Below are 16789 nucleotides of genomic sequence, written 5' to 3' on the forward strand. Positions count from 1 at the left end.
TCCCGGTAACTTAGAGAACACATCCACATTTTGGAGCACAAACTCCTTCGCTTCCTGAATCTGGGCCCTGGAGAGGGACTCCGAGATCCGTACTTCAGGCACCTTGGCATCGGGTACACCTACCTCCGGTGTCCCCTTCTTGGGGACAGACGCTTTTTCTACTCCCACGGCCATCAGGGACTCTCTTTCCCTCCATGGCTTTAGGAGGTTCACGTGGTATATCTGTTCGGGTTTCCTCCTCCCCGGCTGAGATACCTTGTAGGTTACCTCCCCCACTTTCTCCATGACCTCATATGGTCCTTGCCATTTTGCCAAGAACTTGCTCTCAACGGTGGGCACCAGAACTAGCACTCTGTCGCCTGGGTTAAAGGTCCTGAGTCTGGCTGACCTATTGTAGACCCTAGACTGGGCCTCTTGTGCCCTTGTCATGTGCTCCTTTACAAGGGGCATTACCGCCACTATGCGGTCCTGCATAAGGGAGACGTGTTCTATCACACTACGGTGGGGGGTCCTCTCCTGTTCCCAGGTCTCCTTAGCTACATCCAACAGCCCACGTGGGGAACGGCCATATAACAGCTGAAAGGGTGAGAAACCCCTGGAGGACTGGGGAACTTCACGTATGGCAAACATCAAATAGGGCAACAAACAATCCCAGTCCTTCCCATCTTTGCTGAACACCCTCTTTAGCATCCCCTTCAAGGTCTTATTAAACCTCTCGACCAGGCCATCTGTCTGAGGATGATACACAGAGTTGCGGAGCTGTTTTACCTGCAGTAACTTACACATCTCCTTCATTACCCTAGACATGAATGGGGTACCCTGGTCAGTCAAGATTTCCTTGGGGAGGCCTGTGCGTGAGAACACCTGGAACAGCTCCCTAGCAATATTTTTGGAGGAGGTGTTCCTTAATGGAATCGCCTCGGGATACCGCGTAGCGTAGTCCAGGATAACTAGGATGTATTGGTGCCCCCTTGAGGATTTGACTATGGGGCCAACCAGATCCATTGCAATCCGTTCAAATGGCACCTCTATGATTGGTAGCGGGACCAAAGGACTCCTGAAGTGGGACACCGGGGCAGTAAGTTGACACTCAGGGCAGGAGCTACAATATCGGTTTACCTCCCCCCGGGCCAGAAAAATCTCTGCAGGATCCTCTCCCGGGTCTTCTCAGCACCTAAGTGCCCTCCCAGCACATGTTTGTGTGCCAACACTAGCACCAGCCTACGGTGAGATTGGGGTACTACAAGTTGCTCAACCTCCTCACCCCGTATCTGGTCGACCCTGTGCAACAGTTCCCCAACAATCACCATTCGGGGGTATATTTTGTCAGCCCCTGGTATTTGGAGTACCCCATTTATCACCTTAACATTCTCCCGTGCTTTAAACAAGGTAGGGTCCTGTAGCTGTGCAGCCCCAAAATTTTCACGGGAAATCTCAAGGTCCGGCATGTCGGCCACCTCCTCGTGGCCCTCGACCTCACCAGCTAGGACCTCTAGGGGAGAGAATTCATCATATGGGGTCACCCCTACTGCTGGTGTGGGTACATTGGCCTCAAAGGGTTCAGGGGCCAAGGCCGGACACACGTGATGTCCATTATCTGCAACAGCACCTGCGGTGGGTCTTCGTCTCCAGAGGTCCCAAAACACCGGTAAGTCTCTGCCGATAATAGCCTCATGAAACAGGGTCCCCACCACCCCCACTTCATGGGTAATAGTACCACAAGGGGTATGTAGGTTGATGACAGCAGTGGGATATTCGCGAGTGTCCCCATGTATACACAACACTCCCACTTTCCGCCCACTGTATAGTCCAGGATCAACCAAAGTTCCCCGCACCAGGGTGACCAGACTCCCTGAGTCTAGCAGGGCTTCCACTGTGTGACCCCCGATTGTGACCATACACACTTGGGGTTCTGCATCCGTGATCGACTCGGCTGCCAGAACCGGCCGGGCAAACAGTGACACTCGCCGGGTCTGGTTGCAGTCCATTGGCTCCACTGACAGTGGACAGTTGGCAGCAATATGGCCCATTTCATGGCATCGCCAGCACTGGATACTGTTATGACCTCTGTCACGAGCCTCACTGGGTTTCTGGGAATCCACGCCCCCCAATGAACCCCCTCCCAACCTGACATGTCTCCCCTTTTCCGCAGTAGCAGTCTTACCAGATAATTTGGTGACCCTGTCACTGGCACTGCTTCGTGTGGGAGAGGTAAGTAGAAGGTCCTCTGTAGCCCGATACCTCTCTACTAGGGACACGAGCTCCTCAGCTTTTGTGGGACCGGCCTGTCCAACCCACCGCTGGAGCCGAGAGGGCAGAGAACGGGTGAACTTGTCGAGGACCACTCTCTCTACCATCTGTGCTGGGGTGCAGTCCTCTGGTTGTAGCCACTTCCGGACAAGATGGATCAGGTCATGCATTTGGGAGCGTGGGGGTAATTTTTCTGAGTAAGCCCACTGGTGGACCCGGCTGGAGTGAACTTGAACGGTGACCCCAAGACGAGCCAGAATCTCCGCCTTTAGCTGGGGGTACTTACGGGCCTCCGCTTCACTCAGGTCGTAGTAAGCCTTCTGCGACTCGCCTGTCAGGAACGGTGCCAGGACACTGCTCAGCCGGTAACTCCTCTCGCTCAGCTACTCGCTCGAACACAGTGAGATACGCCTCCACGTCGTCAGTCGTCGCCATTTTTTGTAAGGCCTTTTGTACTGCAGCCCGTGCGGAACGCTGGACAACCGGGTACCCTTGCAGACCAGTATGGGACCCCTCAGTAGTCGTCGCTTGTGGTGCTGCCATAACGCCAGAAAATTTTTCCATCATCAGCTGGAACATGGCTCGGGACTCTTCCTGTTGTTGCTGAGGCATGGCTCGGGACTCTGCCTGCTGTTGCTGGAGCATGGCTTGCTGCTGTCGGGACCTCTCCTCCTGCTGGTGGAGCATGGCTTGCTGCTGGCGGGACCTCTCCTCCTGCTGCTGGAGCATGGCTTGCTGCAGCTGTCGATTAGCCTGGGACTCTTCCTGCTGCTGGCGGGACCTCTCCTCCTGCTGCTGGAGCATGGCTTGCTGCAGCTGTCGATTAGCCCTGGCCTCCTCTTGCAGGTATTTAATAAAGTCCTCCATCTTAGCTTTATCCTGCACTTTGCCTGCTGCTTTCACCCAGGCCATGCAATGTTGCAGGATGTAGCCAGCCTTTCAGGTGTGTGTCTTTTTTTGAACTGCCCGCAATCCGAAGCACCATATGTGGGAGATTTGGCCCAGTAGAGACCGTGGTAGCGGGGTGCTGGGATGCAGTTCACGACAGTGACACCAAAGTACAGTCAAAAACAGGTCCATCCTGCGTTTATTTCAGCAGGAATCAAAATAAAACAGCCTTCACATTCAGGCATCAAAACAAAATAATATCCTACCCGTCAGGGTGCTAACTAAACAATTGTTCTCTGACTCACCACTAAGAAAATCACTTGGCTGCTCAGTCAGTGCTGTGTGCTCTCCAGCCTCCTTCCAGAGAGAGACAACATTCTGAGCACTGCTGAGCGGCTTTATTAGCCTGATTGGCTGTTCCCACCACCTGTGTCCAAGGTGCTGGACAACACAACCTCAGCACTAAGGCCTTGCATAGTAGCAAAACCTACGGGAAACATACCGCCCATCCACAGTTAACCCCTTCAGTGTCTCACATTTGATAGATCTGCATTTTCAGACGCGTCAATACCTAATGTGTTTATGATTTTTACTGTTTATTTATATCGGTTCTAGGGAAAGGGGGTGGTTTGAATTTTTTGTTTTTTTAATTATATATAATTAAATATATTAAATATATATAATATAAATTTTAAACTTTTTATTTTTACTTTTACCGTTTTTCATACCCCCTAGGGTACTTTAACCCTTGGTTGTCTGCTTGATCCTACCATATACTGCCAAGACCTGAGGCCGTCATGGCGACTGATCACCACTCCCCGATGACATCACCTAGATGGCGGCGCATATTGAAGTGACCTGCAGGATAACCGATTGTGGGTATTACCGGTAAGTGTTTGCTGCAATAAGCTATGGAGAGGGCTCAGCTCGTGAGCCTATCACGGTGCACGCCGTTAAGGGGTTAAAGACAAACCAGCACCACTGAAAGCAGAAACTACATCTTCAGTTAATTCAGTTAATTCTGCTAAAGGAGGTGAACCCCTTGCTTTTTAAAGGGAACCTGCAACAGCCCCAAAATTGTATTGTTTTGTATATTTTCATAGTTTTTTCGTGTACAGCTTTTAAAGAAACTTTTCCTTTTCCATATGCAGATTTATTTTTGTAATAATATATTTATCAATTACTTTTCAGAACACTTTTTCAGTGAAATCCAATATGTTTTTTTTCTATTTATTCATAACATTTCTTTTGTCATTCCTTCCATAACACCTTAGATGTTGTGATTAGCATGCATAGCAACATTTAAAGGGCTAATTGCGTTATTTTGAAGTTGCAGAATTCTAGAACTGCCTGGGCACACAGTCAGTGGGCAGTCCAGAAGATGGTTAATGTTCTTGAGTAAGAAATTATAAAATATACAGTTCCGACTCACATACAAATTCAACTTAATAACAAACCTGTACAAACAAAACTGCCTGTACACAAAAAAAATGTAATAAATGGACATATTGATTAAAACCCACAAATTAATATACTGATGAGCATTTTTTTTGCAAATGTTGTTGCATAATCATAATCACATGATTTAAAATGTTCACTGGTAGATTCCACTTGAAATTCATGCTTGGTATTTGTAAAATGTCTAATGGTTGTTGGAAGGCATCTGAAAATCATAAAAAGAAAAAGTGTTTTATTGAGGGTTCTTTTATACATTCCATGTTGAAATCATTTTTATTGAGAGTAATATCACACATAAATATTTTGTGGCTTCAGCAGTTGGTTTATTCATGGTGCATGGAATACATGAGCCCATAGAAACTAGTGTACCTGTGTGCCAGCTGCTGAAAGCATGGACATGTGCATGAGGCCTTAGGCTGTGTCCTCAATTTATTTAAATTTACAAGGAGGAGGAGAATTTAATACTGAATTCAAGTTGGGGAGCTCTGAGATCCTCCTCCTGAAATCATGCATCAGACTTCTGGTGAGGGATGTCCCTTGGTGCAGGACCATCAATTACAGTGAAGGGGACTTTCTGAGGAAGAAAGAGCTTTGATACTATACAACGATTTCACATCTCACGTAAAAATAGATTTTCTCCATGATTCCACCACACTGGGTCATGAAAGAAACATGATCTGGAAAGTGTTCGGCTTTCTTGACAACATACCGGTTGTAATTTACTAGGTCAATTTCTGATGACAGCAAAAAATTAGTGTTGTCGAGCTTTGCACTGTTGGGGGCTTTGACACATTAAAGAATTCCTCCCTCAGTGTTTTATTTATTTGTAAATATCTCTTATTTGCTTCTATAGCCCCGGTACCCCTGAGGATGCCACATCACGTGGCGAAACATGTCGGGGGGGGGGGGGGGCTACTGTGTGAATGTTTTTTAGAATCAGCAGTTCTTAATAGCAGCTCTATTAGAGAATTAGCTGTGTGTTGGTGCATCTAGAGTGGGTGTTTAATCCTTAGGGCAAATGTGAAGGAATCCTCCCTTCCCCCCTTCCCCTCCTCCCTTTAGCACACTGAGTTCCAGTGTTAGGTTATGTGTGTGTCCATACCGACTGAATGTGGTGCTAGCGTTGGGGGTGACTATTATATACTATATGGAGGCTCTCAGTTACATGAGTTAGGGTGAAATCAAGTGGTCACACCAAATGTAACTACGTGGGAGCCCTAGCCGATCATCACAGGTAGAACACTACTACTACACACTGTTATGGGACATAACCACAGTTTAATCCGTCTCTGACTACCCCCTCCTCAATACACTCTGAAGCTGCGTCTCAGAATTGTCTGAGAAATGTTAAACATTTTTGTTTGGTTGGTTCAATATTCACTTTTTAACTATACAAATAAAAGTTAAATTTTAGTGATTAATGGGTCTAGACGTCCTTGCTGGACTACTTTTTGTGCCGTGACTTTCGAATTTTCAAATACCCAGTCACATGGTGGTCAATATACATAAACTCTATTGCCCTGATCAAATACAGAAATTAGGCATTCATGCCAATTTTGTTATTTGACAGCTCGTCTAACATTTGTGAATACTTTGTACTGTAAGATGGATTTGTATAGCTGGTCAGTGTTAACCCTAATCATGTTCTATTTATTGTTTATCCTGTATGATCAGAGTTGAACATCCTCCCTATGCTAAGCCCCCACCACATTGCTGACCTTGTATTCCTGGAGGTTCCCATCTTCTAGACATTTAGTATAAAGACTCATGGTTCTAACACATCTTTAGCCTTGCCTTGGCTGGAACACAATGGGGGTTATAACCAGATAGATCAAGAGGTTCTGGCAGCGCTTATTTCTACGCCACGCCACATTTAAAAATTCAACGTCTGCAACGAGCACACAGACATGGGGACAGGAATGTCCCGCACCAGCCCACTTCCCACCGGCCAAGCCCACCCTTGCTGGCCAAGGCCCGTTAAGCCCTTTCCCCAAGCATCGAGGTCGTGGAAAGGAGGAAATAATCACAAGTGCTAGCAATAAGCTAGCATTTGCGATTATTTCAGGGCTTCTACACACCCATTATGTCTGTGTCCAGAATGAAGTGCTGATTTCGATGTCTGTGCTGTCTCCCAGAGAATGGAATTAATTTAATTTTTTCATTACCATAGAAAATAATCATTATATGTATTTAATGTATCCATTTATTGTATTAGTTTTTCATTATGCAATGTCATTTCTATATATTTGTGTTGCAAAAAGATTACAGCCTACAGATAGGAATTCTTGAGGCATACAAACTATAAAATCACTAAATGTATTACAAGGGGACAGCACCAAAACCAATTTTACTATAGCACTGGAACCAAGCATTGATACGTTACCGAAACCAAGATTACCACATAGAGAACAAATGTGACTGCATAAATATGGTACTAGAAATAAGCAAAGTAAACAATACAGAAGCTGGCTATGTATCAAAAAAATCCTGTTTTCATTACTAAGACCCCCTGTGTGGGGTATACCTTGCGCCTTGACCTATTGTAAGGCATTTCCTAACAATAAAACTTTGTTGAAACTAGGACTAAGCAGAGTGAAACAGACAGCCTTATACTGCACCGGATTTATCATTGTCTGAGCACACTCATGGGTCCATGGCATGGAAACTCCCCAGATCTTAATTGTGACAAAATGCAAGCACAGAATGGACAGCTATCAGTCAGGATTTGGTCCAGAAGTTGAGAGCATGCCAGGGAGAATTGCAGAGGTCCTGAAGAAGAAGCGTCAACACTGCAAATATTGACTTGCTGCATTAACCCCTTAGCGCTCTGCGCCGTAGCTGTACTGCGCTGAGTTCTGCAAATAGCGCTCAGCCCAGTACAGCTACTGCGCAGAGACAATGCCGGTTCAGCTCTGCACAGGAGCCGAACCGGCATCGGGGGTCGCATGATATCAGCGGTAATCTACCGCTGACATCCCCGGCTAACACCCGCGGTCGGAGTGGGCTCCGATCGCGCCTGTTTAACCTGTTAAATGCCACGGTCAGCTTTCGGGGGCGCGATTGGGACCCCAGAGATGCCTGAAGGCAGTGCCTTTAAAATGGCGTATGTGATGTCATCTTAAAGACACAGTGTCAGCCTAAGCATGTTTATAGGCTGACTGCTAATACCCTGCAATACATAAGTATTGCAGAGTATTATCATGAACAAGCAATCAGATGATTGCTTGTTCATGTCCCATGGTGGAATAAGTAAAAAAAAATGTTTTTCAATAAAAAAATAAGTTTATAAAGGACTATAAATGCCCAAAAGCCCCAAAACATATAAAGAGACATATAGCTCAAAAAAAGTCTAAATCATAATACAAACCCCACATATATAGTAGCACCGCGTCCGCAACAATCCGTAGAATAATATTAAATAAGTATTGAACCCGTACGATGAACGCCGTAAAAAATATTCACCGTAATCATATCGACCCATAGAATAAAGATACCATGATTATTAGGCTACATGGTGAACACGAAAAAAAAAAAAAGGATAAAAAAATCCAGTACAGAATTGATGCTTTTCTACTCGTGACCTCAAAAAAAGTTCCTAAATTTTCAACAATAGGGGATACCAACCCCAAAATGGTAACAATGGAAAAAGCATCTCGTCCCGCAAAAAAAATTCCGTCACATGGCCCCTAAAATCCTGACAGCTGCAGGTCCCTCCTTCCTTTCTGAGCCTCGCCGTGTGCCCATAAAACAAGTAACGGCCACATGGGGGGGGTCTCTGAAATCGGGAGAAATTGTATCAAGAAAAAGATTAGTGGGGAGCAGCACAATGAAAAACGAATTAAAATTCGTGGTGGGTGCAAGCTTCAGAAGGATCCGACTTCAAATCCCATAGGTAACCAGAATTCAAAACAGGGAAGCAGCACTCCGTGAAAAAATCAGTGTTTTATTTCGCCAGTGGGCAGATGCAACGTTTCAGCTGTCTCAATGCAGCTTGAAAATGGCTGCATTGAGACAGCTGAAACGTTGCATCTGCCCACTGGCGAAATAAAACACTGATTTTTTCACGGAGTGCTGCTTCCCTGTTTTGAATTCTGATAACAAATTGTATGGTGGGTTTTCTCTTTTTTTTTTGGAAATGTGTAAATTATAGGGCTAAATGAACGTATAACTGACAAAATTTGACCTTTCTAAATTTCACCTCCATTTTGATTCAATTACAATGAAGATCTCAAGGGGTTAACAATCTTCCTAAAAGCTGTTTCTGAAAGCTTGAGAGGTGCAGATTTGAAAATGGGTTGATTATATAGGGCAGTGATGGCTAACCTATGGCACTGGTGCCAGAGGTGGCACTCAGAGCCCTTTCTGTGGGCACTCAGGCCATCACCAGAGATGACTCCAGGTATCCTCCTGCAGTCCCAGACAGACCAGGACTTGCTATGCACAGAGCTATTTTAAAGTGACAGCTGTACCTGGGACTATTTTCTGCTTTATTGGTGTCCTCAGGTGCTGGTATCAATGAAAACTGTGACAGAGAAGGGAGTATATATCACAAATTAAATTTCTGTGTTGGCACTTTGCGATAAATAAGCGGGTCTTTGTTGTAGTTTGGGCACTCGGCCTCTAAAAGGTTTGCCATCACTGATATAGGGGGTTTTAATGCTAAGTATGTAAAATTTCATTTAAAACTGTATTTCTCCCCAAAATAGTAAATTCTGAAAATACGGAAAATCGATAATCTAGTTGTAAGCCGTGTGACATCAAAATAAATCTCAGAATCGTTTTGATAAGTAACAGTGTTAAAAAGTTATAACCATATAAAGCGATGCAAGTCAGAATCCAAAAACTGGGACTGAGCCTTAACCCCTACGGGACTCGGCCTCTTTTGGCCTTAAGGACGCGGCCCCATTCTTCAAATCTGACCTATGTCACTATAAGTGGTTATAGTTTTGGAACGCTATGAGATATCCAGGGGATTTTGAGATTGTTTTCTCGTGACACATTGTACTTCAAATTAGTTTAAAAATTTGGATGATATCTTTTGTGTTTAGTTATGAAAAAAACAAAATTTGGCAAAAATTTGGAAAAATTCTTTATTTTCAACGTTCTAAATTCTCTACTTTTGATGCAGATAGTCATAGCTCCCAAATAAATTCATAACTTACATTTCCCAAATGTCTGCTTTGTGTTGGCATGGTTTTTTAAGATTCCACATATTTTACTAGAATGTTATGAGGCTCAGAATTTAGGTATCATTTTTCACATTTTTAGTAAAATCACCAAAACCTGTATTAGATGAACCTGCTCAACTTCTAATTGACACTGAGAGGCCTAAATAATAGTGAGACTCGTAAATTACCCCATTGTGGAAACTACACACCTCAACGTATGAAAAACCACTTTTAAGAAGTTTGTTAACGCTTTACGTGTTTTATAGGGGTTAAAACAAAATGGAGGTGCAGTCTGCAAATTGTAATATTTTTTCACAATACACCCATTTTGGGTGGAAAATTAAACATTTACAATGGATTAAATGAATAAAGGCTCCACAAAGTTTGTTAGGTGGTGGTAACCTGCTGTATGGGCGCACGGCCGGGCATAGAAGGGAAGGAGGCGCCATCCAGATCAGATTTGCTATGTCACATTGTACAGGCTATAATTTTTTTCTTTTTTTTAATGTGGACCTATAGGGGCTTATTTCTTTTGCCACATGAGATGCACTTTTCTGGTACATAATTTGGGGGAATCTATAGGCTAATTGGTGAGATTTTATTAACTCTTTGTTGGTGGAGGAAATGAAAATCATCACTTTTCAGGAAGATTTTTATGGGGTTTTTTTTGGCTGTTTACCATACCATAAAAATAGTATATTATTTTTATTCTATGGGTCGCCACGATTACAAAAAGACCTCATTTATATAGATTTTTTATTTTTTTCCCATTTTTACTGCATAAAAAGTAATTTGGCAAAAATGTTGTTAATTTTAGCATCACCGTCTTTCATATGCATAACTTTTTTATTTTTCGGCTGACAAATCTGGTTAGGGGCTTATTTTTTGCGAGAAGAGATGTTCTTTTTAGTGGGCTTATTTTGGAGTGCATAACATTTTTTAAATTACTTTTTAGAGCATTTTTTTATAGGGTATTAATTAAAAATGAGACCTTTTCTTAACGTTTTTGCGTTTTTTTCCTACGGCGTGTACCGTGCGGGTCCAGTAACAATTCTGTTTTATTATACAGATTGTTACGGACGTGGCAATACCAAATATGCGGGTTTTTTTGTGTTTTTGTGTTTTTTATACTTTATTAAGTGTTTTTATAGGAAAGTGACATTTTAGGGGCTTATATTTTAATTAGAGATGAGCGAGTATACTCGTTCGAGCTTGATGCTCGTTCGAGTATTAAGGTACTCGAGACGGCTCGTTGCTCGGACGAGTATTTCCCCTGCTCGAGATCGAGCATTTAATTAAAAAAACACAGTGAAGAACAATGAAGAATAGAATAAAAACAGTGAACACAGGATCATTTAAGTGAAAAACACAGTGCAGAATAGATTACAGATGTTCGGCACATCTGCTTACTTGTCGGAAGATATGCGCGGAACGGCAGCAGGGAGACATCGCACAGCAGGGAGACATCTGGCGCAGCAGAGACACATCTGGCGCAGCAGAGACACATCTGGCGCAGCAGAGACACATCTGGCGCAGCAGAGACACATCTGGCGCAGCAAAGACACATCTGGCGCAGCAGAGACGTCGGAGACATAGGGGCACGGAGACATCGGGGCACGGAGACATCGGGGCACGGAGACATCGGGGCACGGAGACATCGGGGCACGGAGACATCGGGGCACGGAGACATCGGGGCACGGAGACATAGGGGCACGGAGACATAGGGGCACGGAGACATAGGGGCACGGAGACATCGGGGCACGGAGACATCGGGGCACGGAGACATCGGGGAGACTTCAGTGGAAGAAGAGCAGCGGATCCCGGGACAGCGTATCTCCCGACAAGTAAGCAGATGTGCAGAACATCTGCAATCTATTCTTCACTGTGTTTTTCACTTAAATGATCCTGTGTTCACTGTTTTTATTCTATTCTTCACTGTTCTTCACATCTGTTAACTTGTCGGGAGATAATATACGCGCGGAACAGTGAAGAATAGATTGCAGATGTTTGCATACATCTGCTAACTTATCAGAAGACATTCTTTTTCAATTAATTAACACATTTTATTCCCGAACCATGGTCCCTTTGAAAAATGCTCGAGTCTCCCATTGACTTCAATGGGGCTCGTTATTCGAGACGAGCACTCGAGCATCTGGAAAAGTTCGTCTCGAATAACGAGCACTCGAGCATTTTAGTGCTCGCTCATCTCTAATTTTAATGCATTTATTTTTTATTTATTCTAATGTATTAACTTTAGTGTTTTTGACTTTTTTTTAATTATACATACTTGAACTTGAACCAGTGATGCTCTGATCACTGGTTTAAGTTCAATACACTGCTCTACAATACTATTTTATTGTAGAGCAGTGTAAACTGTCTGAGCAAGCTTGCGCATGCTCAGACAGTTAACAGTCAGACCCGGAAGGGGTCTGACTGCCATGGAGACCGGGCAGCTCCGGGGCACATGCCAGTCCTTGGAGCTGCCAAGAAGTGGATCGGATCCCCTGGTAAGCGGCACGGGGGATCCGATGCACAGCGCAAACACCCTTACACGCCGCGGTCATGTTTGACCGCGGCGTGTAAGGGGTTAACACCCGCGATCGGAGCGGCTGTACTAGACAGCTGACAGCCCCTGCTTCTGGTACCGGCTCCGTTCGTGAGCCGGTGCCAGAAGCAGGACGCTATAGAACGTCCCCGTGCGCTAAGCATCTAGCCCCGGGGACGTACTATAACGTCCTGGTGCGCCTAGGGGTTAAGCTACAAAATGGCTGCGTCTTTAAGAGGTTAACTCATTCTAACTGTCAATAAAAGCTTTTGTTACTCATAATATGATTGCACTTGTATTTCTGTATGTGATAAAAACATCTGACAAACAAACATAAAAACCAGAGGGCAACAGATCATGTGAAAATATAATATTTGTGTCATTCTCAAAACTTATGGCCATGACTATGCAGCTCACAGATTGCGTTATCATTGCGTTTTGAATGGCACTTCGAATGTATCCGAAAACATATCAGTATTAATGATAGTAAAAATGCAGATGCATTTTGTGGTGCGTTTTTCCCAATATGTTTGCAATGCAAAGTACAACGAAAACACATAATGTGAACCCCAACATCTCCCCCTTATATTGTGGCCCCTAACATATTACCCCCATATTTGTATCTTCCTCATAATGTGGCCCCTCTTCTCCTCCTCATAATAGTAATGAGATATAGCAGAAGGACAATGTCACTATTACTAATGCGACCCATGTCTCGGGCGCACCCGTGTACCTCTGTGTGACAGTACCTCTTTGCGGCGACTGTAGGCATACTCACCCATTCACACTCCAGCGACGTTGCCTGTGGTACGGCTCTGTGAAATTTTAAGGAACAGCACACCACTCATTGGCACTGGCCGGCCGCTGCCCTGCTACATAGCCTGCCTCTTCCTATGACTGATGGCGGATCTTTGTGCCCAGTTGCCTTATTGAGACTATTGTGATTTATCCGTTGTGACCGCCGCTTCGTTTCTTTATCTCAATTCTCTGCTGTCTGCCTTGACAGTCTGCTATGTTCTCGACTCCGGTCCTGACCTCCTGCCTGACTTCTACTCTGTCTGCTGTCTCTGTACCTTCCCTTGGCTACTACTGTGAGCAAGTCGCACCTGGGGAGCGATGTGGTGGTATCCCGCTGCAGCAAGTCCAACCCACTTTGCGGTGGGCTTTGGTGTATTCCGGGTACCACTTAGACTCCGCTCCCAGGTGTTGGCTCACTTCATCACTCACAGTTGTTCAGTGGGTCCACCACCACCGATCCTGACCATAAGAACCGGCCATGGATCCAGCCAAGGTACCTCTCCTTGAAGTATTTGACCTCACCACCATCGTGGATCAGTAGTCCCAGAAGATCTCCATGCAGGCCCAGCAACTTAACCCGCTTACCCCAGTCATGCAGCAGTTATTGGCCGCCAAGTAGCAGCGAAACTTCTTGGATCCCAACTTCTTGGATGCTGCCCTGGTCTTCCGACATCATCTTCCTGTGATCCGTCTTAAGAAGCCACTGGTCTTCTCGTTTGTCAGTGGGCAGATTCTCAGCAATCCGGTACTGCATTCAGCCTCTCTGCCTGTAAGTTGGGGCCTTGCACAAAGGAAGACTTTTGTTTTATGTGCTACCCTTGTCTACGTTTTTTTGTACTACTGGGTCTTCTGAGATTGCAGCGCCTTGCTCCTATGCTCAACTGGCAGACTGGGGAAGTTCTTTGTTGGAGACCTGAATGCCAGTCATGCTGTCTGGTGGCACTTCAACCTGTACCCACCATGACTTCTCCGGTATCCTCCAAGCCTGTGGTGGGTCTCCACAATTCATATATGTCTTCTCAGAGAAGCAAGCGGAGAGACGACCACCACACCGACACTACGACTGCCCTATAGAACTTTTGCCAGGCATGTCTCCTCCACAGGGTCGGGTGTACCCACTTTTCATGCCTGAAACTGAGGCTGTGTCAGCCTATGTGAAGGAGAATCTGCAGAAGGGGTTCATATGCAAGTCCTCTTCCCCTGCTGGTGCTGGGTTCTTTTTCGTGGCGAAGAAAGATGGTTTGTTCCATCCATGCATAGATTATCACGGACTTAACAAAATCACTGTGAAGAACTGCTATCCACTGCCTCTGATCATGGGAATTCATGTCTCCCATTGTGGCGCTGAAGAAAAAAAATGCCAATCCTAAACTCTGGCCTCCAGCGGCTGAAGCTGCTTCTCCAAGCTGCTTTGCCTGGTCTGCCATCAGCTCCTCACGATGGCTGCTGGCATACCCACTGTACACCAGTGTAGGTGGTCCACTGCACAAGTCCCCGCCCCCTAGGGCACACGTGAACTGTGAACTTTGAAGGACCAGCGCGCCACTAATTGGCTGATTCCCTGCTATATAGTCTGCCTCTTTCTATGATTCCTGACGGATCTTTGTGCCCAGTTGGCTAAGAGAAAGCATTGTTATTGAAGCTCTTGTGATTTATCCATTCTGACATCTGCTACATTCCCGACTCTGATCCTGTGGCACCGGTCCTGACCTCCTGCCTAACCTCGACTCTTACTCTGTCTGCTGTCTCTGTACCTCGCCTTCGCCCTACCGTGAACAAGTAGCGCCTGTGGAGTGATCTGGTGGTATCCCGTCAGAGCAGGTCCAACCCGCTTTATGGCGGGCTCTGGTGAATACCGGGTGCTACTTAGACTCCGCTGCGAGTTGTCGTCTCACTTTATCAGGATTGGTGGTGGTGAACCGCCACGGATGATGGAGGTTCATCAGGATCAGTAGATTATGAATAAAATCATAGCTTCCTCTTGCTTAGGTAGAGGAGTCTTGACTCCCAGCAAAGGGGTGATGGCCTCTGGAAAGTTTAGCACTTGTTGCCTCAGGCAGCACCACTTCATATTTTCCATGATTTTTCTAGGGCATTTTACTCCATAGTCAGAGTTGCCAAGGTTAGCACCCTTACAATGCCTCACCCTCTGCCCACAGAATCTGTATTGCCACAGTAGGATGCTCTACCTTGAACACTTTGGGACGATTACCTCTTGCAGCGCTAACAATTGGGGAACAAGAAGACTCAGGCATAAAAAGTGGTCTACCTTAAACATGTTCTTTTTAAGATTTGCCGCTGCTGCCATTATGATTGATCAACATACTGCCACCCTCCCACCTGATATATATAACACCATGGGGCACATTTACTTACCCGGGCCGTTCGCGATCCAGCGGCGCGTTCTCTGCGCTGGATTCGGGTCCGGCCGGGATTCATCAATGCAGTTCCTCCGACGTCCACCAGGTGGCGCGGCTGCGCTGAAGTCCGCTGGAATGCCTCGAAATCCACCGGCCTACCCAGGATGAAGGTGAGTGAAATTTTCGCGACACAATTTTTTTTTTTAAATGCGGCGGTTTTTCCGAATACGTTGGGTTTTCGTTCGGCCACGCCCCCCGATTTCCGTCGCGCGCATGCCGGCGCCGATGCGCCAAATTCCGATCGCGTGCGCCAAAAACCCGGGGCAATTCAGGTACAATCGGCGCAAATCGGAAATATTCGGGTAACACGTCGGGAAAACGCGAATCGGGCCCTTAGTAAATGACCCCCCATGTCTTTCCTGGCTGCAATGTGCGATTGGTTACTACTCAGGACACCCAGAGTAGACCTATAGTACTGGACCTATACTTGATCAGAAAAAGCAGATGTATAATACTGGAGACCCCACAGCAATCACTAGTACTGGAAACCCTCAGAGCAGACATATAATACCTTTAAAAGTGGAGACCCTTAGTCAGGGTCAACTCCAGGTTTCAGTAGGCCCCTAGGCAAAATTTTCCTAGTTCATAATATCAAACAGCCCCCTCATGGCTATTTAATATAAGCCCCTTTCACATCCAATGGATTCATTAGATACAGCCCCCTCACCCTCACAGATTCCTTATGTACAGCCTTACGTGGGTCCCCTTAGCAGCTCTGGGCCCTGGCACTTGCCCAGGTATGCCTAGTGCTAGTGCCGGCCCTGCCCCCAGTGCTGGCCACAAAACAGGAGACCTCCAGATCAGACAAAAAAAATAAAAAAATCCTCACCTCTGTAGGCTCCTCTTCTCCTACCTGCTGCACTGCTCAAGGTCCTGACGCTGGCTGTATATGCCGGCATTAGGACCCAGGGCAGTGCAGTGCCTAGAGCAGGAGAGTACCTGAGCGATAAGTAAAGGACAGCTGACATGTACTTAACACTATAGTCTCTGCTTTCTCCCGGTGCCAGAGTGCCCTGATACATGGGTGCGTTGAGTACTTGTCAGACATACCGCTACACGGCCTTCTGAACCAATTAACTTTGCCCTAATTGATGGCAGCACTCATTGGTCTCTGCACCTGCATAAGAGAGTGTGGCTACATCTTCAGAATTTTTTTTTAAATGTTATTTGTGGGGGTTTTCTATTAACTGGTTAACAACGCTCATTCAGTGGAAAAGCTGACAGATACAAAATATCAGTCAAACAGTATAGTTACACCGCAC

The 16789-nt window shown here is 45.7% G+C and overlaps 1 protein-coding gene across 5 annotated transcripts in view; it reads right to left on the reverse strand.

Annotated features, from left to right (window-relative positions):
• Nucleotides 1-16789, reverse strand: part of LOC140070832 (capping protein, Arp2/3 and myosin-I linker protein 3-like) — an 813581-nt gene that overhangs the window by 35372 nt on the left and 761420 nt on the right. Inside the window, exon 24 of one of the 5 annotated variants that reach the window (XM_072117787.1) lies at nt 4361-4801. The exons of 3 other annotated variants lie outside the window; for them this stretch is intronic. In XM_072117787.1, coding sequence (XP_071973888.1) covers nt 4651-4801 — 151 coding nt within the window. In that variant the 3' untranslated portion in view covers nt 4361-4650. Of the gene's footprint in view, nt 1-4360; nt 4802-16789 lie in introns of those variants that run through there. One more of the 5 variants, XM_072117788.1, reaches the window with a different exon arrangement.

The sequence above is a fragment of the Engystomops pustulosus genome, chromosome 7 (genome assembly GCF_040894005.1).
Source record: "Engystomops pustulosus chromosome 7, aEngPut4.maternal, whole genome shotgun sequence".
Classification (NCBI taxonomy): domain Eukaryota; kingdom Metazoa; phylum Chordata; class Amphibia; order Anura; family Leptodactylidae; genus Engystomops; species Engystomops pustulosus.